The sequence below is a fragment of the Gambusia affinis genome, linkage group LG09 (assembly GCF_019740435.1).
Source record: "Gambusia affinis linkage group LG09, SWU_Gaff_1.0, whole genome shotgun sequence".
NCBI classification, from domain to species: Eukaryota; Metazoa; Chordata; class Actinopteri; order Cyprinodontiformes; family Poeciliidae; genus Gambusia; species Gambusia affinis.
The window spans coordinates 15549267-15576635 of NC_057876.1; the positions used below are offsets into that span (position 1 = coordinate 15549267).

Consider the following 27369-nt stretch of genomic DNA (forward strand, 5'->3'; position numbering starts at 1 on the left):
AAGTATTGAACAAGGAAAAAGTGTTGAACACACAGATGGAAACAGGCACAAACTGAAATCTATCAGTGGTCAGAAAGCCTTCCTGAACCTTGTCATATGTGACAATACATGTATAAATGGGTAATGGATTGACATAAATATGTCACATTATTTAATTTAATATAATATATTCGATGATGGGGCTGCACAGTGGCGCAGTTGGTAGAGCTGTTGCCTTGCAGCAAGAAGGTCCTGGGTTCGATTCCCGGCCCGGGGTATTTCTGCATGGAGTTTGCATGTTCTCCCTGTGCATGCGTGGGTTCTCTCTGGGTTCTCCGGCTTCCTCCCACAGTCCAAAAACATGACTGTCAGGTTAATTGGTTTCTCTAAATTCTCCCTAGGTGTGAGTGTGTGTGTGAATGGTTGTGTGTCCTGTATGTCTCTGTGTTGCCCTGCGACAGACTGGCGACCTGTCCAGGGTGAACCCCGCCTCTCGCCCGGGACGCAGCTGGAGATAGGCACCAGCAACCCTCCCGACCCCATTTAGGGAAGAAGGGTGTAAAGAAAATGGATGGATGGATATTCGATGATGGCTTTTATTTTCACTGCACTGCAAAAACTAAAAATCTTACAAAGTATTTTTGGCCTATTGCAAATATCTTAGTCCACTTTGAAAAAATCTAAACTAACTTAAAAGTAACTTTTCAGAAAAATTGAGGAACTTATGTAAGTCAACACTTCCTTAATATTGCTAAAAAAAAGTACTAGATAGCTGAATTAACCTGCCAGTGGAACAACATTTTTTCCACATTGTAGCTTATAATGTGGGATAAAAGTGGATTCCTTTAGCCATACAAGAAAAACCTAACCTGTTTTGGAAAACTTTTTATTTGACCCAGACAACACAACTCCCATGGTGAAACATAGTGGTGGCAGTATCATGATGTGGGGGTGGGTTTCTTATTCTGGTACATGGAAAGCTGGTCAGAGCTGATAATATGGATGGAGCAAAAAACAAGGTAACACTGGAAGAAAGTCAATTAGAGGCTGAAAATAAAAATGATCACAGTTACAGAACAAAACAGACTGAAAATTATTGATTCTGTGAAGTGAATACAAACATTTCTCAGAGTTTCCTTTTAATATTGTTAAAGCCATACATTGTTTCTCTTCTACCTTCCCGTTGTTCACTACTTTGTGGGGGTTTTTTATCGCGTGGAATCTCAATGAAACGCATTAAGTCGCATTAAATCTGATGACAAAACGAAGAAAGATTGGAGGGAAGCAGAGGACACATTCTTTCTTTTATTGCCAGGCTGTTGTGAGTGAACTGGACACCAATTACTGACACTTAGTTGATGGAGTGAGGTGATAAAACATACCTGCTAAATTAATTTGATACACTGGCAGAGAAATGACTGGAGATACATGGCGCATTGATTGCTGGCTAAGTGTTTACAAGCGTCCACCAGGCTGCTGTGTTTTCACTTCAAACCAGAGATGCGGAGAGCAGCATGGCAGACTGGGATTTGTGGTCAAGAAGGAAATAGACATCCTCCTCTCGCTCCTTTGAGTAAAGAGGGTGAGGTCTGATTTATGACATTAACCAATGACACAGAGGGGAGAGACTGATTTTCAGAGAAGAAGACACGTCAAGGAGGGACACTCTGAAGATTTCTGGTCCAAAGCAGGAGAGAGTTTTTCCTGATTTTCAAAGGTTTAGGTTGAAGGCCTGGAGGAAAAGTGGACTTTTTCTTTCTCAGACCAAAGGATTTCTGCAGCCATGACTTCAGCACTGTGTGGCTGCATGACCAGCATCCTGACTTACGAAACCTACAAGTCTGTGGTGGTGAGGAGCTGGCCTTTAGGGATCGTTTATCGACTGGTGCAGCTAATCATCATCTCATATTTTGTTGGGTCAGTGATCTGTTTTGTATATGTTTACTTAAGTTGTAGTTTATGCATTAGTTAAAATAGACTCACTCCAGATATTTTGAAATCCTTTTCGATTCGTCTTGAAACCTGAACCTTCATTATTTGGCATGTAGTTCTGAGGATAGTTTTTCACATGTCCACTCAGGTGGGCAAGATGTATTTGAGACTGAAAAATGTATATAAAAACACTGGAACAATACATTAGTTAAGCAACAATACATACATATTTTAATGTCATGCAATTTTCTAAAATATGTAATAAAAGTTGACTATTGTCCCCAACTCTGATGCTTGTGTTGCACTCTACATACTCCTGCCAATTGTAAGTTTAGAGGATTAATACTTGTGCACATAGGATAAGGCTGGTTTGAATGGCTTTTTCACCATGATAAATTATTACTTGACAGCTGCAATTTGTATTCACTCTGGTTTGTGATTCTGTCTCAAAATTGTATTTTGTTTTAGTGTAAACGCTACCTCAAAAAAGATATTGCTTTAATTTCTTTGCACTTTATTTATGTAAGAGAAATACACACAAATTTGTTGTTTAGTGTGTGTTTATTGTGCTCTTAAAGTATTTTGTAGACAAATATAAACTTTAATCAAAAATTCTATCCTGGATTTAACAAAATAATTCAAAAACGCCTAAAGGTCAGAAGTTTGCGATCAAACCTTTCCTTTTCTGAGATGCATTTGGATTATCACAGAAACAATCATTATTAATTTTACTATCAACATGTTTCACATTGAACTGATATTCTTACCTAAAAACCTAGATATTTATTTTGGTTGAGTGGTTTAGACTTGGAGGTAAGATCTGAAACTGAGCTCAACCTCTGAATGTCGTTTCATTTGCCCTGCAGCTACGTCTTCCTCTATGAAAAAGCTTACCAGGTGGCCGACACGGCCACCGAGTCCTCAGTCATAACGAAAGTGAAAGGATTTGGCAAACTTAACAACGCTGTGATGGATGTGGCTGATTATATCTACCCTCCTCAGGTGTGAAACACACAACTACACAATTAAACACCTTTATAAAGACTCAATTTATACTTTAATAATAAAAAAAATACATGCTGTGGTGTGTTTCAGGGTGAAGGCGTGTTTAGCATCATTACGAAAATCATAAAAACGGACAACCAGTTCCAAGGAATATGTTCAGAGGTGACACATTCGGAACAGTTCAGACATGTATTTCCCCCAATGTTTACCAGTTCACTTGGATAAAGCTTTAATTTATTAGCATAGTTAAAACCTTCATGATTGTAATTAAACACACTTCATGTGTGTAAGGAGTCATGTAACAAAATCTGTAAATATACAGATGAAACACTTATAACATGAGAATTTCTGCATGTAAATCAACGACCAACAACTTATGACTCAAATTACAGACCAGATTCTGGTAAAGCTTTATGCAGTAAAACACACCTGTCTGTGTACACTACTTAATCTGATTGAAATCATTTTGCATGCTACTTGCTATGTGTGTACCCAGACAAATTTTGCTTTGTCATAAACAACTTAAACTTGTTGTGTCTCCATGTTTATTTCAGACTGAGAAAGAGTTTAATTGCAGCACAAATGCAGACTGTCAACAACATCTTGGCTCTGTTCAAGCTGACGGTGAGTATAACCTTTAAGGATTATGGGATCCTTTGTCTGTGAGGGCATTCACACCTCATGTCATCTATAATCACACTGCATGCCTTTCATGACGAGTTCTTACATGATGCGTTTGTGCCATTCCACATCCATTGTTTCCAATCCCAAAATGAAACTCCTATCACATTGACTCAGATTGTTGTAATGAACTCTTGCTCATCCGCTGGGATTCCTTTGCATCTGTTGTCACTTACCATTAGATGGTCCAGTAACTGCCTGTAACACCAAGGCTCAACACAAAATCACCCCACTTATGGACTCTGGTGTCCATTGTGGAAGAAATCATGTAACGATTATCGTTCTTGTACATACACACGCACACTTGTAGAAGTGTCTCTTTAAGCATTCTAAAAGGATTAGACAATGTCAAATTGATAACCAATTTTATTTCCTTTAAAAGGTATAATTACAGGTGCATGCAACACATCTGCTGGTTACTGTGAGATTGAAGGATGGTGTCCAGCAGAGGATGACAAAGTGGACATGTGAGATTAGGCCACACGAAGATCCACACACACACACACACACACACACACACACACACAGATGCAAACTTATTTGTAATGTTTCTGTCACTTAAAATGTTAACATTATCACCATCTCCAGCAAGCCAATGCCTGAGTTTGTGAACTTCACCATTTACATCAAAAACAGCATTCGTTTCCCCCTCTTCAACGTCACCAGGTGGGTCCTTCACAAGCCCCCAAACGAACATCTTCTGAACTTAAATCAGATTAAGGGTTAGGCGGAAGTGTAAGAAGAAACAGCTTCAGTTCGATCAGCATAGTTTCAAAAATTTACTTTTTTAAATGTTTTTATCACAAACCTTTTATTTTTCAGAGCAAATTTTCCTTCAACAAAAACTGTCAACAATTGCACCTATGACAAGAACACAGATCCTTTCTGTCCCATCTTTCGAGTGGGATACATTCTGGATGAAACTCAGCAGAATGTGACTCTGCTGGCAAACCAGGTCTCACTTTTCCTACTGTTTAAACTGCCCTTAATTTTTAGAGCTGAAAACTTCTTATGAAAACTGTATAAAAAAACCTATATAAACGTACAAGTCATATGCTGTTGTGGTGAAGATGTACTCAAGAGCAGACAGTACAGCTGTAATCACATGATAGAAATGAAGGACAAAACATATTGTGGTCAAAAGCCAGTATTTCATTACATTTATGTAATACTGTATCCCTATTAAAAAGGATCTAGTCATGCAAATAGTTTTGGACTACGGTGTAGATTTTGTTCATTATTTACAGCTTTTGAGCTTTGATATTTACTTTATGTTTGACAGGGTGGTGAAATAGGAATAAACATAGAGTGGAGATGTAACCTGGACCATGATGTTAAATTCTGTGTTCCTAAGTACTCTTTCTCTAAACTGGATGCTCCATTTCAAAATGCCAAAGGTTACAACTTTAGGTAGGTTATAGTACTGAGTAGTTTTTTTTTTCCACTTTGCTTTTTGTTAAACATTTTTTGTCATTGAATCCAGATTTGCCAAATACTACAAGACGGAGAATGGAACTGATTATCGGCGTCTTCACAAAGCATTTGCAGTTCGTTTTGATGTTATGGTGACCGGCACCGTAAGTCACTTGGTTTGTTTTTAAAAGAAAAACGTATGCACATTGAACTAGACATTTTTAAAGCAAAGCTCCTTCCAAAGAGCACTTAAATATTTAAAAAGCAATATCCATTCATTCATTTTCTGTGCTTGCCCAATACTCATCAGAGACATTGTAGGACTGGTGCATATCTCCAATGGTCCAATGACCAGAAGACCCTGGACAGACTTCCAAGACTGTGAAACAGATTAAACAAATAACCCTTCAAACAAAAATGTATCCATTTATTTTCTAAGCCTTCTTCATATATGTAGGGTTAGGCATGGACAGGTCACTGGTCCAACGCAAAGCAGCATTGAGCCACAGGACAGACAAAAACCATCCATCCTGTATACCTACTTCTTCTTGCAGGGCTGCCTGTGCCTATCACCAGTAGCCATCAGGTGACAGGTGGGGTACACCCTGGACAAACTGCCAGTCCATCACAGCCAACAGAGACAAAGGGCAAACACCCATGGACACACAGCACACACACTTGTAAGGGCAATTTGAAGTAAACAATTAACATAACAGCCATTTTTTTGGACTGTGGGAAGGAAATCAAAGCAGCCTGAGAGAATCCACATATGCACAGGGAGATCATTCCAACTCCATGCAAAAAGACCCCAAGTCAGGATTCAGAACCTTCTCGCTGTAGCCCCAATCTGCAACAATGTGAGCCATCAAACAGTTTTACAAAACTTTCTTAAGGAACCATTAAGAGTTTTTCTTAAAATCCTCTCTAGCTTCTTCTCTCAACCAGATATTTTCCTTGCCCACCAATGAAGCCGCTGTCTGTTTAGTCATTATGTGGCTGCTGCTTGGAAAGTCCACAAGAACAACCAAGACCTACATCACCTCTTCTTCAGTTTGAGATCGGTCAAACTGTGTACAAGACATAACGACACAAGTTTAATAATAGAATTTCAAAATAAATCATCAGCCTTTGACCTAAAGTGACTTGGCATCAAGTACTTGTGTTTGTTATCAATATCATATTCCTAACAAAGAAATCCAATAATAAAACCTTGTCTGGAAAACTCCAACAGCAGGGTACTCAGCCGGGGACTTGTTAGGATCTCTACGCCCACCCCAGTGTCTCTCTCACTGCATTGTTAGAGAGACTCCAGTCCCTCTCAGATAGTTATGTTCCAGAGCCCAAACTGTGTGTGGAAGTGAGTTCGGGTATATCTTACTGGTACCAGTCCAGCTCACACTCCAACTCAGTTTCCTGCCGAACCCCACAACCCAATCCAATCGACCATCGGATACTCAGTGCCTAGATCCCTCTCCTAACTCTGACTCTACAAGGGAATTTCCTGTAGAAGTCCTCAAGAGTTAAATGAATATTTAGCACTGAGACTGTTACTTTTAACTTAAAAAGAATATATATAACTAGATCAAAAAACATTGTTAAAACAGATTAACTCTGTGCCGATCTCTCTTGTTCTTCCAGGCAAGAAAGTTCAGCTTAATTCCAACAGTGATCAATGTGATCGCAGCTGTCACCTCAATTGGGATGGTAAGAACTATTTAATATTCTCAGAATAGAATAGAATATTCTTGTAATCGCCAGTGGTTTGAACATGTTTTTATTCTGTATTGGCAGGGTACAGTTCTCTGTGATCTCATCTTACTACACTGTTTGAAAGGAGCACAGTACTATAAAGAAAAGAAGTTTGAGGAGGTACTATGTGTTTGAAAAGCAGTAAAGTAATAATGAAAAGTGAAGAAGTGTAAAAAAATGGTTGTTGCCTTTAAGCCAGCAGTGAATCTCAAAGGCAAACTTGACTTCAGTTGTTTAGGAAACATCGCAGGTTGACAGGTTAAAAGATAACTCAACACTTATCTCTCATAGATGTAAGTTGGGTAAAATTGTTCTCTCTTCATAGAATATCAGGCATATTTGATCATGTGAAGTCATGTCATGGTCAGTATTTATCTGATGATAATTTGCAGAGTTGAGGACAATCATCCTCAGCAAAATCCCAACTCCATATGTAGAAATATAACTATGAAACTGCAACTACTCTATTTCTTGCTGCATGTTGAGACAAATCATTGTGTCCCATTCAATCGTTTTGGTAAACACCCATTTCAGTAACAGTTGGAGGTCCATCAGTCCATTAGCTGCCATTTTTTAGTCACAGTTGATTCATGTAGTCTTTATCCTGGGGGACAGAGAGAGAAGTTAAAGTAGGTGAAAGGTCAAGCTGTGGTTGAACCATGCTGTGTAGTGTCCATGACCTGCACCATGGATTCAAAGACCTTGCTATTCTTTTTCTCATTCTAGAAATATGTTTTTACTTCCGGTATTATTTTTGTTTCAAACAAATTAATGAGTTTCAGTGGAGTGTTGTGTGGTTTGTCGTAAATTTCTTGAAAAATGCTGTTTTAAAGGCAAATGAGGGTCACACCAGATATTCATTTGACTCTGATTTGTCTGTGTTTGTGGTGGTGTGTTTCTAACTGTCTTGTCCACCCAGGTGTCAGAAGAACAGATTCATGAATCCCTCACTCCAAAACCAGGAAGTCAACTGTCAATCAGACGTGGAAATAGTAGCTGCAATGACTCTGGAGCCGTGTCCCTCTCCACCAACTGCTGATGACAGGAATCTGAAAGAAACTGGACAAACTTCATAGTTTTTCTCTCCTCTCCCTTGTAACACTTTCTTACCATTTTCTTCAGCGGTCAGGATTTTGTAGATGGCTGTATGTTTATTAGGGCGGGTAAAATTGATCAACATTCCCTTCAACTTTAGTTAGTGACAAACCAAAATTGTTGTTGTTTTTTTTTGTTTTTTTGTAATGTACAATTTTAAAGTCTGAGAAGGAAAATTGTAGAAGATTTTTTTTACATTTTCTACTCATAACAATATAAAAAGTTGACATGCTAATGTTTTCAACCTCCCACGCGTTTCCATGACAACCAGCTCTTGCCGCAATAACAGCTGCTCCTACGTTAAAAGTACAGGAAAAAAGGAAGGTTTTATTCACAAAATAACTAAAGCTCAGTCAGACTGGATGGAGAATGTGCTGGAATAGCAATCTTCAATCCTTGTCACAGATTCATGTGTAGGCTTTGATTGGCTGCCTATCGTCAAGCAGATTGTCAGTTTGGTTGAATTATGTTGCACATCTTGGCTTCTGTTTACTAATCATGCGACTTCTGAAGGCGATTAATTGTGTCAGATTTTCTCTGTGCTGATCCCAGTAAAATATATAAAAGTTTGTGTTTGTAACAGGATTAGCGTGAAACATTTGAGGGCGTATGAATATTTTGTAGGCTGTGACTGAGTATAAAATGGCCATTGTCGTTCATCAGTTTCTAAAGTCCTTTTAGTTACAATAATGTGTCGCATTTTGTGTGTCTGTTAAGATTATATAATTAAAAATAAACATATTTTACTTGTCATTTTCAGCTTAGAAGTTTAGATGGTTTTTTTGCAATACAACAAAATGTCTGTGATCTCAAATAAAGACTTAATGCATCTTACTGTACAGATCCAATAATCCACATCATTGTGTGTGAGAAATGTGTGGGATATGTGTGTGTGCACATGTGGGCGCGTGTGTGTGTGTGTATGGGGCTTGAGGCTTGCAAATTGGCCATAATTGCTGCACTTCAGGGTCAATATGAGATGTTTCCTGTGCACACTAATGGACAGATGCCGTTAATATTTCTTGAAGGGACTGTAGAGGAAAAAAAACCCACCATTACACTCGCTTTCTTTCATTATTTCCCAGCTTTACTCCTACATACTTACTTTTCATACAGTAAGTTATGTAAATTGGCATTTTATCAGTTCTCAGTTAATGCATCATAAATTAATACTGTTATTTCCATTCTTTTCTCACTACTGCCTTTTTTCTTTCTTGGGTTATGTCAGTCAGTTTTCTGAGAGGTTTTTTTTTTAGGAAGAGCCATGAGAGAAGTTAATACCAAAGTTTTCCCATCCACGACATGCATCACACTTCTTGCTTTCTTTTCTTAATCCAATATCTTTATTTTCCATAATTTTTAACACATTGCGATAACAAATGAACATGAAGAGTAGTTTGCTCAGCCAGCTTGCTATAAAGTGGGGGGTTTGCCATAGCAGGCAGTGATCTTGACCAAGGTTAATCACAATTCATTGGTCAGTATTAATTTGATTTAAATTGCCATAAAAATACGAACATTTAAAGTTTGTTTTTACCCATTACACACTATTTCTATTTTATGGTTAATTGCTCTGGATTTTTGTTAAAAATAAGAACCCAGCTGCTCCAGCTGAAGCATTAAAATGAGTCTATGTCAGATAATACAGACATAGACAGCATGTTGTGCAGATACAGACAGCAGCTCTTCAAAATTGTATCAGATTTCTTATTTTTTTCAGTGATTTGGTCAAAAGTGGCGGATCATGTCAGATTATAAACCCTTCTATTATTTTTCTCAATTCAGAGGGTTTCCAAAATATTTACTCCTTGTTACGTTTGGCCCTTTTTAATGCAGCTATAAATTTTAATTTTAAACTTCACTTTGGAAGCAAATGGCTGAGTTGCACAGATGTTGATTAGAATCATTGTTCTTCTTATCTTAATCTGATAAGGTTTTCGTCTCTTGGCAGCGAATTGCTCTGACTGTCTGGTAAAGAATCATCGCAGACAGGCAGGTTTATGTGTGGGAGTCAGCAGCAGAGACATTAGATCAGACAGCAATCAGCTGCTGTTCAGTAGGAGAATAATGAAACACAACACACAAAAACTCTGCAACGATGGCAGAAAAACATTTCAATCATTTCATTTAAACTTTATTGCTAGACGCATATGGTCTGATCGAATGCTTGTTAACAAAGCAGGTTCTGAGCAGGACAATGCAAGTGTCCAGAGATATTTGACACATTCTGTAGGAATATTCATATATATGGTTTCCATGTGTGGCTGGAAAAAATGCATATAATGGCAGAAATTTCTGTAACCAAAGAGTCCCATACCAGTGGTTTCAAACCACTTTAAAAACTCTGCCACCTTCACAGGCAGATAAATCTGTTTTGGAGACAAACTCTCCTCAAATATGATGGTTTTAATAATTTATTTTTTAAACATTACTTATCCATCTCTGTCCTACAGCCACTATCTGTGCTTTTTCCCAGCATTCATCCTCTTCAGGGCCTGTATCCAAGCAGGGAGATTTGAACGACGGGCTGGCAACACTTCATCTATTTCTGCATGTACTGGCTCAAAGTCCGACTCGAATAACGAGTCCTCATCTGCTTCCAAATCTTCCTCCTCACCCTCCTCTTCCACCGTATCGTCCATGATGTCCGGCGACTCTATGGAAGTCACATGCTCGCAAAAATGAACCCGGCGGTTCTCCTCGACCCGTCTCTGCGTCACAGAATCGCGAATGACCAAAAAAGAAATACAGACAGAAAACATCAAAAAATCAGTGTCAAATTTACCAAAATGTGTTAGACATGTTATGGTGTTATCAAAAACAGAGCGATTTCTGAGTGGCTTTGTAATTTTTTGAAATGTCTCTAATTATCACTTTTAAGTCAGTTTATTCTTTAGGGGTTTTTTTATCTGTATTCTGCATGCAATACATATTGAATTTGACATATATGCATAAGAAAATGCACTCAAATTGTGATTTAATCAGGTTTTTTAGCTGCTAATTGATATTTAAGTGTACCTTACGCTTTAAAACGTTACACCACAAGGAGGCGCTGTTAACAACAATCTCTCACCCGTTTTGTCATAGTCTCCATTGCGGATTCGGCTTCATGGGACATGTTGTTTCTGAGCACACCCCGGGGAGGCGGAGCAGAAGGACTCAGCGATGTTGGAGACAGAGAGACAGGAAGAGACCTTTGCTCTTGTGAAGATGAGATGTTTCTCTGCTGTGACTCCACTGACTCTTCCATCATTTGGATGCTGGCTGGGGATGGTGAAGGTATGGGCCCTGGTTCATCATAAGAGGGGGAAAAAGTTGATGAACAAAAACTGCAGCAAATACCATTATTGATGAAGGCTAGAGGAGGAAATATTTTATTAAAGAATAGATGAAGCATGAAAACACAACAATACAGACCAAGAATTAAAGGGCCCTAACAAAGTACTTTACTTGAATGGCTATATAAATGAAAATTCAACACAAAACAAAACATTAGCAAATGATTTTAATATTTAGGAGGGATTATATGAAATTTAAATGGGATATCTATTTACAATATCTTCGGTCAGTGGCTGCCTTTAGGATTCTCTACAATCGATCATCTCAGCATCCTTCAACCCTTCTGCTTCCTTCACTACATCTGTGCAGCTTCTCTGTGGTTTTCCTCTTCCTCAGAACCTGGCAGGAAAACTCCCTGTCCAATAGGTCCAACATCCCTCCAATCTAATAGTTTTATATACTTGACTCCAAGCTAAGCACCTGATCTTCTCTTTTCAGCTTGAGACAAATTACAATCACAAGTACTGATAAAACTGATATTATTTATATTTGTTAAAATATTGTTCAGAATATTTTTAAATGGTTTTAAACTAAGTTTGAACTGCATTATAAAGCTGTTGCTGTTGTTGTTCTCATACTCCTAGTTAACCTGGTCCTTTATGTACAGCCATGAGTTTTCTTCTTCTTTTTCACAGAGGTTAATTATGCTTGATCCTGTTTTCTAATTGATGCAACATTATGACATCTGATTACTAACCCAACAGAAGGATCAAAGCCGTCTTTTGTGGCGTTTTTATTTAATTTTTTAGTCATTGCAAATATGACTTCAAATGTAACTGAGTAAAATCCAGGTTCAGGTTTTGTAAGCAACTTAACAAAGTTCAAAGTTCGGACAAATCATATATAATTACAGTAACGTGAGTAAATTTAGTAGGTGCTTTACATCCCATAGGTTCCCTGTGAGTACCTTATAACTCCTATCATTGTATTCCTCCAAGTACTCCTTTACTTACCCTGCAGGTTCCCTGTTTTTCCCTTGTTCGTACCCATAATTACCCCTAGTAGCATGCTGTTGATACACAATATGTATTTTAATAGGTAGGATTCTTTTTCTTACGTGATTAAACCCAGTTTGGATTCAATGGTGTGCATTTTTCCTGACAAATAAAGTCCAAGTAGTTAAAGTCAACGAAGAGTTAAAGTTAATACCTTCCTCCTGCCTCTGATTGGTTGTTTCTTACTGAAAAGCAGTAAGAAACAACTTATTTTTTGTTATTTATTTATTTATTTATTGCTGCTATCTTCAGAAATACTTGTCATTTCAGAAGATAGCGTTAGGCCCACAGAGAGGAGGCAGATGAACTTGTTTTTTTTTATATTATCTGTTTCATATTCTACTTTCACAACAGTGACAGTTTTAACAAATATGTATGAAAAAACATATTGTTTGAGGAATTTATATACCGCATCTGTAAATAGTGTGTAAGTATCTCAAAAGTAACTTTCAAACACCGTCTTAAGTCCCTTGCAGGTGTTCAATAAGCATCACAGATACCATGTAAGTATAGATGCCCTTTAAAGACCGGATTCTGCATTTATCTATATAAATATGTTACAACCTGACAGTGTTTACTGAATAACAAAACCTAGATTGTGTGTTTTCATATTGTTTCTGCATACCTTTATCTGTCTTTCCTCCATCACTCATTTTCTCAGTCTGAAATCTCTCCTCTTTCCTTTCAGCCGGCTGATGTTGCCTCTTTCTGCTCATCTGGATTCTGTTTCTTGCTATTGAATGGTAAGGATTATCTGATGGCTGCAACCAAGAAGAATTAATACTTTTAATGTTGGAAGTGTAGAAAAAAAAACATTTCTTTTTTTTTTTTTTTTACATGTTGGCTTTCAGAAAGAAATGAACGTCTGACCTCTGCAAACGCTGACAACCTAAGCTGGAGTTTGGACAGCATTTCCGATCGGCTTTGTCCATCTTCCATTGGCTCCAACTGGTCAGCCGGCTGCTTTAACGCTGAAGTGTCCATATTTGCAGCTGGGAAAACAGGGGCTGACTGTGGCATGCTGAAGACTGGACCAGGTGAGGACTCTGTACTCCTGAAGCTCCACTGGTTGTTCCCAACTTCAACCTGACTCAAAGTTCCTGGTGACTGATTAAGACTGTGAGGCTGTGGCTGGATGTGGGGTTGGCTTGATGGCTCCTCTGATGGTCTCTCAATTACTGAAGATGTGGAGAGGTTTGGGTTTAAAAACTTAGCCCACTCCTGACCATTGGTTATCTCGTCCAGAAGGCTGAATGACCCCAAGCCGATGTCAAAGTCACTGGTACGCCTGAAAGAAGAGAAAGTTTAAGCTCAATTTGGCTTTTGGGAAGCAAAACGTTAAAATCTTATAGTCCACAACATTTCAAACCATTAGTGTGTAGTTCATTGTCCTGATTAAAGTATATATAAATTATAGATTTGTTTTGTCTCAGGACAAATGTAAAAATATCAAATCAAATCCAGCAGAGATTACGTAAAACTGCTAAATGAAAAGCAGAGCAAAAATTTGTTAGAGCTGCATTTTTGGAAAAAAACACTCAGATGTATTTACAGCACTTTTTTTCTTTATGAAACAATAAGAAAACATCAACAAAGAGACATTACGTCTGTGATAAATATGGACAAATTGTGCCATAGATTCAGCCTGTTAAACCACTCTTTAAAATGTATTTACTTCCTGTTTTTATTTTATTTTATTACCTTTTTAATTTATTTTAGAACTGATAATGTGTTTTTAAAGATCTCTATCACAGTACGTACATTTAATTTTTATATTTACCTCAAAGTTCATACTTTGAGTCTTTATTTCTACTTTTTTCTGTTTTGTGTAAACCATGTTAGTGTTACTTCTAAATACTTTTGCAACACAAGTATGTATGAGATAAATGAGGAGCAATATTGCATGTATGATGCTTTTGTTTTAAAATCCATTTGACTTCATGCAACGTTTTTAACTTTTTAAATTGTTTTAATTTAAATAAAAATTATAGTTGATTGTCACTGAAAAAATATGACTTTTACACCGAATTTCAGTTTCATTTTTGCACATTTGTTCTGCTGTAATTCAGTGTGTATTTATTTTTATCAAAGCATTTCTCTAAAACCATTATTTTCCTTTCTGCTTGGCTCAAAGGTTGTTACAAAATTGCAGAGGAAACAATACAACATTGTTTCCTCTGCAAATAAATTGAAGGATTGAGAATTTATTTATTATAGAACAAAAAGGGCTTTTGAGTTGAAGCTGTCAGCCAATTTGATGACAAAATCAAAAAGGTAATTTTATTTCCCTCTCCCCTACCAGACATTGCTTCCTCAAATGGTCTATTTAAAAGAATCACAACACACATTGTCTGAAAGGGTGTTTGCAGAAATCTGTTGACAGATGCGTCAGGAGCGTTCTTGGCACATTAGATGTGAAAATGTCAGGTAAAGTAGTCACAAGGATGTTACTGGAAAGATCCCAAATGCCTTTCATAATTCTGATGAGGCTCTAAGGGACAAATACAAATACATAAAATCTAACTCTTAATACTTTTAGGACATCAGAAATAATTTGGGCCTGTTTGGACATTGTTAAGAGTGAGTCTGTTTGGTGGTTACCTGATGTTGCTCGCAGTAGTGTTGTCTTCTGTTTGTGCAGGATGCAATTTGCTGGAATCAGTGCAGTCCGAAGGAGAGAAGGCTGCATCTGGATCATTATTTGGTTTGTTGCCTGGTGTATCTGGCATTATTACCTGGTTAGAGATTGAAATGTGATAAAAGGTTGAAATATGTCCTCAGACTATTATTTTATTTACAATAATCTCTAGTAGAATATTAACAATAGTAAAAAAAAAAAACACTGCTCACTTGCGTTTCTTGTCCAGGAAGTCCGTCTTCTTTTCCCTTTTTCTCAGCATTCCCATGTCTGTCCTTAAATCTCTCCTTGAGCTTCTGCGTCCATCTTCTCGTTTTATTCTCAGTTGATCGTTTTCTCCTCATGTTTGTTGCCACTTGGCTGTTTGAAAAGACCTGCAAGTCGTTATTTTGTTGCAAGCTGCTGAATCCTCCGTTTCCAACATGGGATCCTATATTTCCCCCACCAGCTAAGCCAGCGTCTGTGCTGTTCACGGACCACGCCGGGACGTGGTTCTGGTTTTCCATCATGTTCAAACCAGCACTGGTTTTAGCAGGGACGTCTTCTCTCATCAAGTAGCTCCCAATGTTCTCACTCTCTGTATCTGTCCTCTTAAAGAAAGTGAGTTTAATCTCCTTTTGTGGTTTAGTAGGAAAAAGCGGCCTTGTACTTGTTGGGGAGATCCCAGGGCCGGGAGCCTCTCCCAGCTCCCACTTCTTGCCCGAGTCTCCATTGGGGCCGACTTTCTGTGAAGGGAAGAAAGTTGGACTCCTGCTCCCTTCCAAAGCAGGACTTGCTTGGTGTTTTTCATCCCTTAGGAAGCCAGAGGTACTGTTCGTGGCTGAGATTGGGAACTCCTTTGAAGGGTACCCGTTAAAACTAAGCACATCCACAGGACTGCTGGGAACTCCCTGGAGGCTGGCAGCTCCTCTCTGACCATTTTGGCCCAGAGCCGGAGCTGCAGAAGAGGATACAGGTGTTTGAAAATGCGCCTGGCCCTCTCTTCCTGACTGAAGCTTCAGTCTCTGCAGCATAGACTGCAACACGGCCTGGCTGTCTGTTGAATGAGGTGACTGAGACATCTAGGAACAAATCTTCAGTGTGTCAGATCCTGGTTTCACTGGGACACATGTGAACAATGTAGCACATCCAGCACAACAAGGATAGCTTCTACTCACTGCTGCGTTTCGTTGAGGCTGGATACCAAGACAGAAAAATGCACCGGTGCTGTGATCATTTCTCTCCTTTAATACAGCTTTGGCTGAAAAGACTCCGGCGAGGGTTGGCTTGCTCTTGCCAAGTTTTCGGATCTCTTTTCATCGCGCGAACAGTTCCTCACCACAAAATCAAACAGAGGCCCACGTTTTACCGCTTATCTTCCTGTTGCTTCTTCTCGAATTTGCCTCGCTGTCAGTTTACATCCACTCATTCAACAGTCCTCAAATTGTGCAACAAAAGTTCTTCTCTCTTGAAAAACAAGCTTTTTACATAGCTCCTCTTGCTTCTTGTAAAAGTGTCTCTCTTTCTCGAAATGTCCACTGTTTGGGCACACAAGCCTGTTCTAGTAAACACCTCTTCTTCAGCAGCTGCTTATATCACCTCTGATGGGAGGAGAGTGAGAACACGGCAGCGTTCCTCACATCTTACGCACTGAAGAAGACAAACAAGACAAACCAGAGAGGTGAGATAATTCCACTTTGACAGAGACTCTCCCTCTGTGTGTCACTCTGCTTGAGTTTTAAGTTGCCCTTCCTTCCTATTTCCTGCTGAGTATAGCGCATGCACACACACCCTCTTTCTTCCCACAGTGACCCTCCATTGGTAATTATAGGGAGGTTTACTTTGAGAGTGGCAGCTATTTTTACAGCGAGCTTCTTTAGATTGAGAGAAAACTATGTAATATATTTAGCAACCCATTTTGTGTCAAAGGTTCTTCAGGAGTGATGTTAGACCTGCAGTGTCTTCTAGTAGTATTGATCTCTCTTAAACCTTTCTAGAAATTGTCACAAACACCAGCTTGCACATAATTTGTTACTTTGTTCTACACAAAGCTGCTCTATCATGATTGCACCATTGTGAAGTGGAGAGAAAGTGATACAAAGTTTTACATTTATTTTACCAGCTTCCTTTTACATCTGAATAAAATCCCATGCATAAAACATAATTTCTGGGTTTTTTAATTGGTCCGAATTACATGCCAACTCTGTGTAAATACATTTGTTCACATATTTGTCCATCTATAGTTACATGTTGGGTAAAGACAACAATAATCAGAGGAGGCCAAGACCCCTGTAGTAACTCTGAAGGAGTTGCAGAGATTCACAGTTCAACCAAGAGAATCTATTGACAGCAAAAAGGCATTTATTATGCATCCAGGATCTGGACAGGCTAGAATTTCAACCTTTTTGATGAGCAGAAAGTCTAATTTGCCACACAGCAGAAAGAAGGAAGAAGGTGTTCAGGTGAGATGAGACCAAAAAATAACTTTCTGCCTCAAACCACCTTGAACACATCATACCAAAGATAAAACACAGTGGTGCCAGCATAACGCTGTGAAGAGACTTTTTCTTAGTAGATTCATAAAAGCGTGGTCAGAATTTACGAGGACAGATGATTCCAACCCTAAACATACAACCAATGGGATGGCTTAGATGAAAGTATATTTATTAGGTAAAATGGCCTAGTCGAAGTCTAGCGCAAAATCCATTTGATAATCTGGGGCAAGACTTCTGGGACACTCTCCCTCCAGTTTGAGTTTGAGTTAGTTTGTGAAGAAGAATGCTGATTTTACAAACTATTTACTTAGTGGGACTCAAAAAGTCACACTTTCAGATTTTTATTTGCAATGTTGTAAACCAAGTATTATTTACCTTTCACTTCACAATAGCACAATATTTTGTTGCTTTGTCATGTAATACCTCAGTAACGTAAACTGATAAACTGATAGTCATAATTAAAGTCTAATCCATCACAATGAGCACCAGATGAAAATGATAAAAACAGATTTAGAGTTGATAGTGTTTATATAAAAGTGTTGTTTTTTTTCTGGTAGCCTATGAAGTATCACCTCGCATAAGGAGTGAAAATAGGAATCTAGTCAAACAGCTTATGAGGTTCAGTGCAGCACGAACATCTGAGCGATTCTACAGAAATCCAGACTTATTAAAGGCAAAATCAAAAGTGAAATAAGGCTAAAGGTTTTATGATTGAAGATAAAGGAATACTTTTATTAAAAGAGACCTAAAACACCATAGTACTTTAAAAGTGGCCACTTTTAAAACATACTTTTAATGAACTTCAATTCAGTTACAATTGTATTTTTCTTTCTTACACCAGGAAAAGGAAAAAGAAAGCAGCTTAACTGAGAATTCTGCTTTATTATTATGCATTGCATGTAAGCAAAACAATGCGAGAGAAATAAATATCTGCAGGATGCAGTGAGCAGATTACAAATCAATGTCTTTTGATGTATTGTATTATTTACCAGTAACTGTTTAATTGTAAAATATATTAATAGAAAATTGTTGACATTTTATCTGACAGAGCTAATCTGTTTTAGTGAAATATGAAGGTACACTACATTGTGAGGTTTTGTTAAAGTTTGTTAAATGCTCGTGAATTTAGGTAAGATGTGCAAAAACTGGGTGAAATCTAAGATATGCAAAGCTGTGCGCCTGAGGGAGCAAGGTTGGGAACCACTTAAAGCTGAAAGTTTCTGCTAGCGACATCAATGTAATGAAACTAACTGCATTTTTTAAAGGGCAACATCTGTTAGGTTTGCAAGTTTTCAGGTGTGTCACACAAGACAAACGAGGAGTGTACCATGAGATTAAAAATTACAGGAGAGACATAGTGATGGGTAGAGCAAAAATGAGACATTGCAGAAAAGCAATCATTTATGTTTTGATAAATACCTTAAATAAAACGTTGGTGACTTGTTGAAACCCATTTTTCTGTCTGAATTCATCTTCATAAAAATGCTATTCAGATTGGGTTAGAATGCACCCTTTCATTGCTGTTTAAAAACATAAATATTTAAATGTAACACACTTATATGAAAAAATTGACTGTTTAAAAGGCTGGAAGAAGTGAACGAGCCGAAAGAGTCGATTCCGACCTAAACCCACAGAGAAATGAATGCGCATGCGCTTGATTCCTTCTTTTCTGATAGGTCTACAGTGAGGAAGTGGGTTATGGCGGCGTAAACAAGGCAATAGTCGGTTATTCAGTGAAGCAGTCATCGCAAATAAGCTTTTACAAACACGACCACAGTTATAATAAGTATGTTTTCCGTTGGATTATTTATTTTGTGGGCGGACGCTATTAAAACTCAACAAACTGGTTCTACAGCTGTTTGGTAGCTTTGGAAAACTTTTAGCAAGGTTTGCTCATCTTAACTGATATCTTTGTAAAAATGCAATGTGTCGTAACGGGAGGAAACGTGAAAGGTACTGACTATTTCCTGCTGTTCCGTCGTTCTCTAGTTAGGCCATATACAATATATGCTACTAATGACTTAATTACTGATTGTGTGTGTGCATGTACCGACCAGTGCTGGGAAAAGCCATCCACTCTCTGTCCAGGATCGGGGACGAGTTGTATGTGGAGCCTCAAGAAGACGGGGTGAGCTGCTGTCAGATACAGCGACACTTCCTTCAGCCATGCATGCAGTCTGGTTTCTTCCTGTTAGTGCAAACCTTGCGTCAATGAACAGTGTTGATTTTGTTGTATTTCTTTCTCTCTCTCTCTCACTCTTCTCTCTCACTTGTAGCTAGCCCTGCGGTCTGTGAACTCCTCTCGATCAGCGTATGCTTGCTTCCTGTTCGCACCGCTCTTCTTCAGCAGGTGCAGGTTTTATTTTTCTGTCTTTCGGAGTAGATCAGTAAGCATCACATAGCTTTATGCAGAGACTACAACTGCATCGTTTCACGTTTCTGTGCAGGTATTCCATTCCCACTGGGCTCAACTTCCGCTGCAAGATGGCAATAAAGGTGTGAGAGCACAAATGCACAATTTAAAATCTGAAATTTGCCGCTTTGTCAGTGGTTTTCTAACTTTGCGGAATGTACAACCATAAAGTCCACCAGAAACTGCTTCATCATCATCTGCAGTTTTTCCCCACATCAGACATGACGAATAAGTTCCTACAAGCTGTAATTATGTACAATTACAGCTTTTCATGTTTTATGAGATGTACATTTATTGACTTGTTCAGATGTCCTAGTATCAAGGTATACAACAGGCCAAAGGTTCTAAAGCAGTTTTATTAGTTTACCTCACGACAAAACAAACTACATTAAATAGTAATCATCACCATAAAATATTTTATGAAGAGAACCACATTAGGCATGTTTACTACATTTTTCCAGTATTTTAGAGTCTTCTTGCATACTTTAAAGCAAGCTCCTCATACTTTAAAAACATCATGGTATTTATATCAAATGCAAATTGTAATTTGTTCTCCTTTTACGTTGAACTTGTTCGTCTTGCAAATCCCCTCATCTTCTAAATGTTGTGAGGTTGTTTTGAGGACATTTATTCACAAAAGATCTTGTGGCATAAATGTATCCCTCAAAGTGCTTAACAATGAAAGCAAACTCTGATCTTTCAGTAAATCCATCCCAAAATTCAAAGAACTCATACTTGTATGGGCAGATTTAAAAATGTAACATCCTGACATTTCTGGGGTTAAAGTTTTCCTTTTTCACTGAGGTGCCAATTAAAGTTTATGGCGTAACTGGAGTTTTCTGCGGCTGCTTCAAGCCTCGAGTAAGGCAGAAATTTCTCCTTCCACCACCTGCTGCTGAGCACTGCTGGCCAGCTGGCTGAAAGAAGGCTACTATGCTAGTCATTATTGTTGCTGTTTGGAATTGGCCCTTTTCCTGAAGAAACTTTTAAAATGTTTTTCGTAGTATAACTGGTAAGCAAATAGTGACAGCAAAAGTAATTTAAAATTCTCCCTAACCTACATTCGAAAAGTACAACAAAATTTAGAGTGTATTTACCTTAGATACATTTTTTGAGTTAAACATAAATTGATATAATGTTTTTCTTGGAGCAATTGAAGTAGTTATTGTTTTTCCTTTTTTTTTTTAAGAAAATAAATTAGATGTCATTTTATACATTTTTGTCATAGATTTCTGTGCTAGTATAAGCGAGGAGTATTTTCATAAGTGCGTTTTTGATGTTGTGAGAATTACCAACCCATGTATAGATTGACGTCATCTCTTCACCATATCTGATTGCTGATTTTTATGACTAATTCCAGTTGAATAATTCTCTGTAGGAAGAAGGAAATGGATGCATCTGAACGTTTTCTTGCGTTTTCTTTCTACATGCTGTTTTCTGTGCCACGTTGGTACCGGGAGGTTGTGGTTATCAGTGTGAAACCTCTGAGCTTCCTGCCCCAGATAGTTGCAGAAAATCTCACCTAGTAAAATCGGCCATTTTACACACGTGTACATAATGTTATAGTAACCCTGTAACATAGAATAGAATAGAATAAAAGAATTTATTCATCCCAGCAAGGAAATTACTTTGCAGTTGCAGACAAGACACAGTAACAACTACCACTGAGTAGTAGCTGTAGATAAAATAAAATAAAAACATGCCAAAAGTGTTTTATTTACGTGACATAAAACAAGTATGAGATTGTTTCACTGCAGATAAAGTTACAGACATTTCTGCATCTGTTATGGAGGTGTTGCTTTACTTCCTGTTTTGTTTTTACTTTACCAGAGCGTGCAGTCCGTCTTCAAATCTCTTGCAACTTTAGAGAAAACGGTGGAAAAATGTCACATTGGTCTCGATGAGCAGAAAGATCGCCTCACTTTTACGCTGCACTGCAAACATGGTAACACCACCCTGCTTCCCTTTCAGATTTACAGTGCTGTTCACTCAGAGTTTCACAGGGGACATTTGTCATTCATTTTGATATATTTAGTACTAATTGCAGCACTGCGCATTCATTACATTGCATTCTCTCGTGTGTTCTTTCGAGTTTTAAAGGTTTGTGTGTTTGGACATTCCCTCCAGGCCTCCTGAAGACACATAACCTGTCTTACCAGGACAGTGAAAGCTTGGAGGCAGTCTTTGATAAAAACAGCTGTGCCAATGTGTTCAGAGCCCAACCCAGGTTTTCAAATATTCACTCATTTTGTTTTGCTTTCATTATGCCACTGTTAAATTTAACCCCGGTCTGCGTTTTTGATTTCCTTTGTTCTCAGAGTGCTGGTGGACACAGTTGTGCACTTCCCTACATCTCTGGAAGAAGTGACCGTGACAGTGAGTGATGAACGGATGTGGGTTAGAAATCATGTGGAGGATGAAGCAGGTGAAATTTTTTTGTTTTTTTCCCCCCTGCAGCCAGCAAATAACATGACAGTTACGTCACCTGGTTAGTTCAGTTATTTTCACAGCAAATTACAAAGTGAACACTCCCTTTCAGTTCCTGGATATTTCTCATTCCCCCCTTCTTGAGAAGGCGTGTTTCTCATTTGAGTCAATCTGAAGGAGCTAAAAGTTTAGAACAGGAGTCTTAACTCCAGTCCTCCAGTCGCTGTCCTGCAGTTTTTAGATGTGCCACAGGTACAAAACACTGGAATGAAATGGCTTAATTACCTCCTCCTTGTGTAGATCAGTTCTCTATAGCCTTGCTAATGACCTAATTATTCTATACAGGTGTGATGCAGCAGAGGCACATTTAAAAGTTGCAGGACTGCGGCCCTCGAGGACTGGAGTTTGACACCCCTGGTTTAGAACATTTAACAAAAGATGCTTTATGTTGCCTTAAATGACACAGAACACTTACATTAAACGGATTTAAACCCAAAGATGCTCTTGCAAATTAAATAGTTACATAAAACAGAAGCAGAAATTATGTCTCCATTTCTTTTCTGTTTTGTTTCTCCCTCTCAGAGCGCTCGAAGGCTATGCTAACTGAGCTGTGTCTCGCTGCGGATGAGTTCGACCACTTTGCCGTCAAAGCTCACTACAGCATCACTTTTTGTCTAAAGGAGTTTCGGGTGTGGCAGATAAGAGAGAAACAGTAATCGCTTTGACAAAATGACTGGATTCCTTTTGGTCCAGAGTCTGAGATAAATAGTTACCTTCTCCCCTCCAGGGTTTGCTGTTGTTTGCTGAGTCCACTGGCCTCCCTGTGTCTATGTACTTTGATGAACCAGGCAGGTGAGCATGCTTATTTTCAGAGTGTTCACATATTAAGATAATTGTTCCACTTTTGGCCACTGATCTGCGTATTTTGTGTGTCAGCCCTGTGGTGCTTTCAGTAACAGACAGCGTTCTGGAGGGGAATTTTGTGCTGGCGACGCTTTCGGATAATCATGATCTTCAAAAGAGCAACAGAGGGTAAAAAACAAACGAGCAAACAGACATTACTGGTTATGATTCTGTAGAGAACGCCTAGAAAAGCCTTGAAACACCAGTCAGCTGTCAGTAAAAAGAAAAAAAATGCTGATCAAATAAAAATCAGATCAATGCTTTAACTTTCAGTCAATGTTTCCTGTCTGACGCATTTCAAAAACAGGCAGGAAATCCTGAGTATTTACTCCTTCATGCCACCTGGTGGATAATGTTAGTGTGACTCATATCAGCTGGAAGTCATTATGCTTGAGACTCGGTTTTTTAGTTCTGGCAGCTGCTACTTCTTTAGCCGTAATCCACAACCCTTCTGCTTCATATTCACAACACTGACAGCATAATAGTTATTTTGTTTGGATCTGTCTGATATAATTGTGGGCTGCTGTGGTCAGTTGTTCAGCATGTCGCAGAATTAGAGCTCTCCATCTTCCTCAAGACGCCAGCAATGATCCTAGGTCAGCATTTGTTGCTGCCCCACAACTTGACTAGGTTCATAAGACCGTTTTCAAACAGTATTGGCACAGACGCCTGATACCAGCTGTCAAACACCGTGGTGAAGTGGTGATAATTTGGGTTGTTTTTTTTGTGTCAGCACCTGTGTCCCTTGCAAACCACCAAGTTAACCACAAATTACTCTGCATAGCAAAGCATTCTAGAGTCAAATGTAAGATAACCTGCTGATAGATAGGCTTGGCTAAAATTAGCAATGTTTTTGTCAAAAGTCCTCCATTTAGGAAACAAAGATAAAATCAGATTGTAAACAACTAGCTATTGCTGCTGTTTTGTTACAAGCTTCTAAATGAGGACCTGCACTTAGTTTCACAAACCCAACTTCTCAATGTTTGGCTTCATCTCTGTTTAATAACGATACGGTGGGATGTGTTTAATTAACTTAGTTTTAATTTCAGAACCTGTAAAAGACCAGATCATTTGTGAAATATTCTCACTCATAAAACTCTACAAGTGAAAGAGTGTTTCCTTGTTTGCCATCACTGAATCAATTGTCTTGGCATTAAACAAGTTCAGGCAGCAAAACGTAAACTATGGAGGAGTCTGGCTCACAGGATGTTGGCTGTGTTACCAAAGGTTTTCTGTATGTCAGAGGAAGCAGTAAATGTTCTGACATCAATTAGGCATCGCAAATCTCGCATAAGCTTATTTTGAATAGTTAACAAGATTCGCCTGTATAAAAAGCTTGATTAAAATGTAAACAAGTTTCCATCACAGTTTGTTGCCTGCTGTTTATTTTAAGGTTGTTTGATTTTAGTCCAGATGTATTATCTATAACTTATTCTGGTAGTAAATGAGACGGAAATGACAAGAATGGAGACACAAGTATTGCTTGTTAATTATTAATTATTAAAGTACATCAGGACATTGGGTTTTCTTCACGTCTTTGCTTTTTGTATAATATGAAAAAGCGTGTCGTTATTGCTGTGTTGCTTTAGTTGTCTTTTAAATTGACTGATGTTGTTGAAGGCCCACCTGGGGACATGCATTGCAAACTAACTAAGGCTACAGATGCTTAGCCTTAGATACTTAACACTTGTTCCCATTTAAATAAACAAGAAAGAAAGAAAGTTCATATAGATTCAACTCAGAAAGTGGATATGTTCTTTACGTTCTTCCTCATTCTCCCTGACTATCTCCTCAGAGGCGACGCAGACCAGCCACATCCTCCTGATGACTTCATGAATGACGACATGGATGCCTATCTGATTGCCATGGATACCAGTGCAGCACCAGGTCCCTCCACCGCAGACCCGCCCCCACCTTCTTTAGCCACATCCAGAAAGCCCCCGGCACCTAATTATAGGACCAGAACGCACAGTGAGGAGGAGGAAGATGATGGGGAGGAAGATCCAGAGAGACCGCCAGATAAAAAGGTACAAGTTTCTCAGATAGTGAGATGCCGCTTTCTAGGGCTGGACTTACTTATTTAACCACACATATTGATGCATTAATATAGTTAAGCCCCAAATTTTTCTTACCCCTGCCAAATTTAGATTTAAAATAAATATTTGATTCCCTCTGACTGAGTCAAATTCATATTAACGTTTTGAACACAATAGGCAATCTGTGTAGGGAGCTAAAGATTAGGGTGATGGCAGGGAGGCCTTCCATTCTCTGCAAGTGGAAACATGTACACCGTGTTCCAAATTATTGTGCAAATTGGATTTAAGTGTCATGAAGATAACATTTTTGTTGTGCTATTAAATTTATAGATGGTATTGTGTGTCAGGGCTCTTTGAATCACTATAATTAATATGAGAGAGCTGGTTGATTAGCTTGTCTGGTGAGCTCAATTAAAGGAAATCGACTTAAAAAGGATGTTCCACATTATTAAGCAGACCACAGGTTTCAAGGAATATGGGAAAGAGAAAGGATCTCTGCTGATGAAAATCATCAGATAGTGTAGTGCCGTCTGACAAGGTATAAAAACATTAGATATTTAACAAAAACTGAAGCGTTATCGTACTGTGAAGAGATTCAGAACAAAGATGGGTTTGTACAGATAAAGGCATGATGAGGAAGGTTTCTGTTAGACAAATTCATCGGATTAAGAAAGCAGCTGTTAAAATTCCCTTACAAAGCAGCAGACAGTTATTTGAAGCTGCTGGTGGTGGAGGGTCCTCCAGAGGCTTGTGGTGCATCAACCTACTATTGGGCCACCACTTACCAGAGCTCACAAGCAAAACCAGTCGCAGTGGACCCAGCCGTACATGAAGATTAATTATCAAACAGACTTGTTCACTGATGACTGCTGTGCAACCCTGGACGGTCCAGATGGATGCAGTAGTGGGTTGGTGGTGGACGGCCACCACATCCCAACATGGCTGTGACGTCAGCAAGGAGGTGGTGGGGTCATTTTTTTGGGCCAAAATCCTGGGGAGAGAATCATTGGTCGGCCCCTTCAGAGACCATGAAGGTGTGAAAATGACCTCAGCAAAGTATATGGACTTTCTGACTGGTCACTTTCACAACCTACAAAGAAATTCAAGCAGAAACTTTCCACAAACTCACAAGTTCAATGGATCAAGAATTGTTCAGGTGATATCAAAGAAGGTTCCTATGTTAACATGTAACTCTGTCTGTTCAGATGTTTTGGATTGAAATAGCTTTGATTTTAGTACATGTGACCACTTAATGCTGCACATCCACAGAATGACCGTTTGCATTTCTTTAAAATCCATAGAATGTTTAGAAAATCTGCTGTGCATAATAATTTGGAACAGTGCATTTTGAGTTTTTTATTTTTTAATAAAATACTGTTGTCATGGAGAGATTTGTTCTGTAAAATTTGATTTATGCTGTTATGCTGTAATAGTTTATGACTTGAAAATTATACTGACCATCATTTGCATTGACCATTTAAGAAAATATCACTTGCATAATTATTTGGAACACGGTGTAAAAGCTGCTCAGCAGTTATTAGAAGGGTTTGACAGCTGCAACCCCAATAAAGGCTTTTCAGTTACTGATCTAGAAGGGTATACAATATTTTTCAGCCTCCTGTTTTATGATTATATATAAATAGAAAGACAAAATATGATACCTTTTGTCCCTTTAGTTCCTTTCTTTCAACCAGCTGAGCGGCCATAAACAGCAACAGGTGAGGGAGGGGACATTCACCTTCTCTATGTGTAGGAATGGTATCTCGGGAAATGCTAACATTTTTTGAAGGCCGTCGCTGGCCCATATCCACGTAGTTATCTTGGATAAAATTCATTTCTTTAATGGCTTTCCGTATTCTCCCACAGTTCCGCTCCCTGTTCTTTGGATCAGTCCTTCCTCCTTCCTCTCAGATGAACACGCAGCCGCTTACGACTCAGGAAGTGCTGGCCAGCGACAGCGAGGATGAAACTGAAGCAGAATGACGATCAGGGTTCTGACAGGCGAAACCTGGGAGCTCTGTTCCACGAACCACACCTGGATTACTTGAAACAAAAAAAAAACTGACTCTTTGGACCCGACTTTTTGTTTTTACTGGACGGATGTCGCTGCATTGTTTTTACTGAGGATTCTGATGTTCATGTTGAACTTGAAAACTGTGATGGAGTGAAGCTAAACATGAAGCACTTCAGTTCGTTTTTACTTTGACTCAGTCTGGCAGATGGAAAAGCAGTTGCACCAAAGAAAATAAATTTGCTTTTCATATCATATAAACAGTATTTATTATTTATG

At 38.6% G+C, this 27369-nt stretch overlaps 3 protein-coding genes across 3 annotated transcripts; 2 read left to right on the forward strand and 1 right to left on the reverse strand.

Annotated features, from left to right (window-relative positions):
- Positions 1-1762: 1762 nt before the first annotated feature.
- p2rx3a (purinergic receptor P2X, ligand-gated ion channel, 3a) lies at positions 1763-7963 on the forward strand. The gene is made up of 12 exons (XM_044127796.1): positions 1763-1896; positions 2778-2913; positions 3007-3078; positions 3471-3540; positions 3980-4064; positions 4186-4263; positions 4420-4552; positions 4880-5007; positions 5081-5174; positions 6649-6714; positions 6802-6879; positions 7679-7963. Exons 1-12 carry the CDS (start codon positions 1763-1765, stop codon positions 7796-7798), a joined length of 1194 nt encoding a protein of 397 aa, XP_043983731.1. The 3' UTR covers positions 7799-7963.
- A 1190-nt stretch (positions 7964-9153) lies between these two features.
- On the reverse strand, positions 9154-19619 carry LOC122836678. Its single transcript, XM_044126425.1, has 7 exons — positions 19355-19619; positions 15039-16455; positions 14790-14923; positions 13059-13476; positions 12814-12949; positions 10928-11142; positions 9154-10565 (listed from the first exon to the last, which is right to left on the reverse strand). Exons 2-7 carry the CDS (start codon positions 15885-15887, stop codon positions 10311-10313), a joined length of 2007 nt encoding a protein of 668 aa, XP_043982360.1. The 5' UTR covers positions 15888-16455; positions 19355-19619; the 3' UTR covers positions 9154-10310.
- On the forward strand, positions 18931-27351 carry rad9a (RAD9 checkpoint clamp component A). The gene is made up of 12 exons (XM_044126426.1): positions 18931-19253; positions 19358-19428; positions 19577-19650; positions 19748-19796; positions 21544-21658; positions 21841-21940; positions 22032-22138; positions 22723-22829; positions 22928-22992; positions 23077-23172; positions 24839-25070; positions 26946-27351. The coding sequence occupies exons 1-12, from the start codon at positions 19220-19222 to the stop codon at positions 27060-27062; spliced, it is 1167 nt and encodes a 388-aa protein (XP_043982361.1). The 5' UTR covers positions 18931-19219; the 3' UTR covers positions 27063-27351.
- The last annotated feature ends 18 nt before the right edge of the window (positions 27352-27369 follow it).

What these genes read in the sequence shown, in the direction of transcription:
- p2rx3a (XM_044127796.1), top strand. Translation starts at nt 1,763, where the DNA reads ATGACTTCAGCACTGTGTGGCTGCATGACCAGCATCCTGACTTACGAA. An exon ending in TCCAAGGAATATGTTCAGAG is followed by an intron (nt 3,079 to 3,470) that starts GTGACACATTCG and finishes TGTTTATTTCAG; the next exon opens with ACTGAGAAAGAGTTTAATTG. An exon ending in TGGCTCTGTTCAAGCTGACG is followed by an intron (nt 3,541 to 3,979) that starts GTGAGTATAACC and finishes TTCCTTTAAAAG; the next exon opens with GTATAATTACAGGTGCATGC.
- LOC122836678 (XM_044126425.1), bottom strand. Translation starts at nt 15,887, where the DNA reads ATGTCTCAGTCACCTCATTCAACAGACAGCCAGGCCGTGTTGCAGTCT. An exon ending in TGGAGGAAAGACAGATAAAG is followed by an intron (nt 11,143 to 12,813) that starts GTATGCAGAAAC and finishes ATGATGAACCAG; the next exon opens with GGCCCATACCTTCACCATCC. An exon ending in TGGAGACTATGACAAAACGG is followed by an intron (nt 10,566 to 10,927) that starts GTGAGAGATTGT and finishes TCTGTGACGCAG; the next exon opens with AGACGGGTCGAGGAGAACCG.
- rad9a (XM_044126426.1), top strand. Translation starts at nt 19,220, where the DNA reads ATGCAATGTGTCGTAACGGGAGGAAACGTGAAAG. An exon ending in GCTGCAAGATGGCAATAAAG is followed by an intron (nt 19,797 to 21,543) that starts GTGTGAGAGCAC and finishes TTACTTTACCAG; the next exon opens with AGCGTGCAGTCCGTCTTCAA. An exon ending in TCATGTGGAGGATGAAGCAG is followed by an intron (nt 22,139 to 22,722) that starts GTGAAATTTTTT and finishes TCTCCCTCTCAG; the next exon opens with AGCGCTCGAAGGCTATGCTA.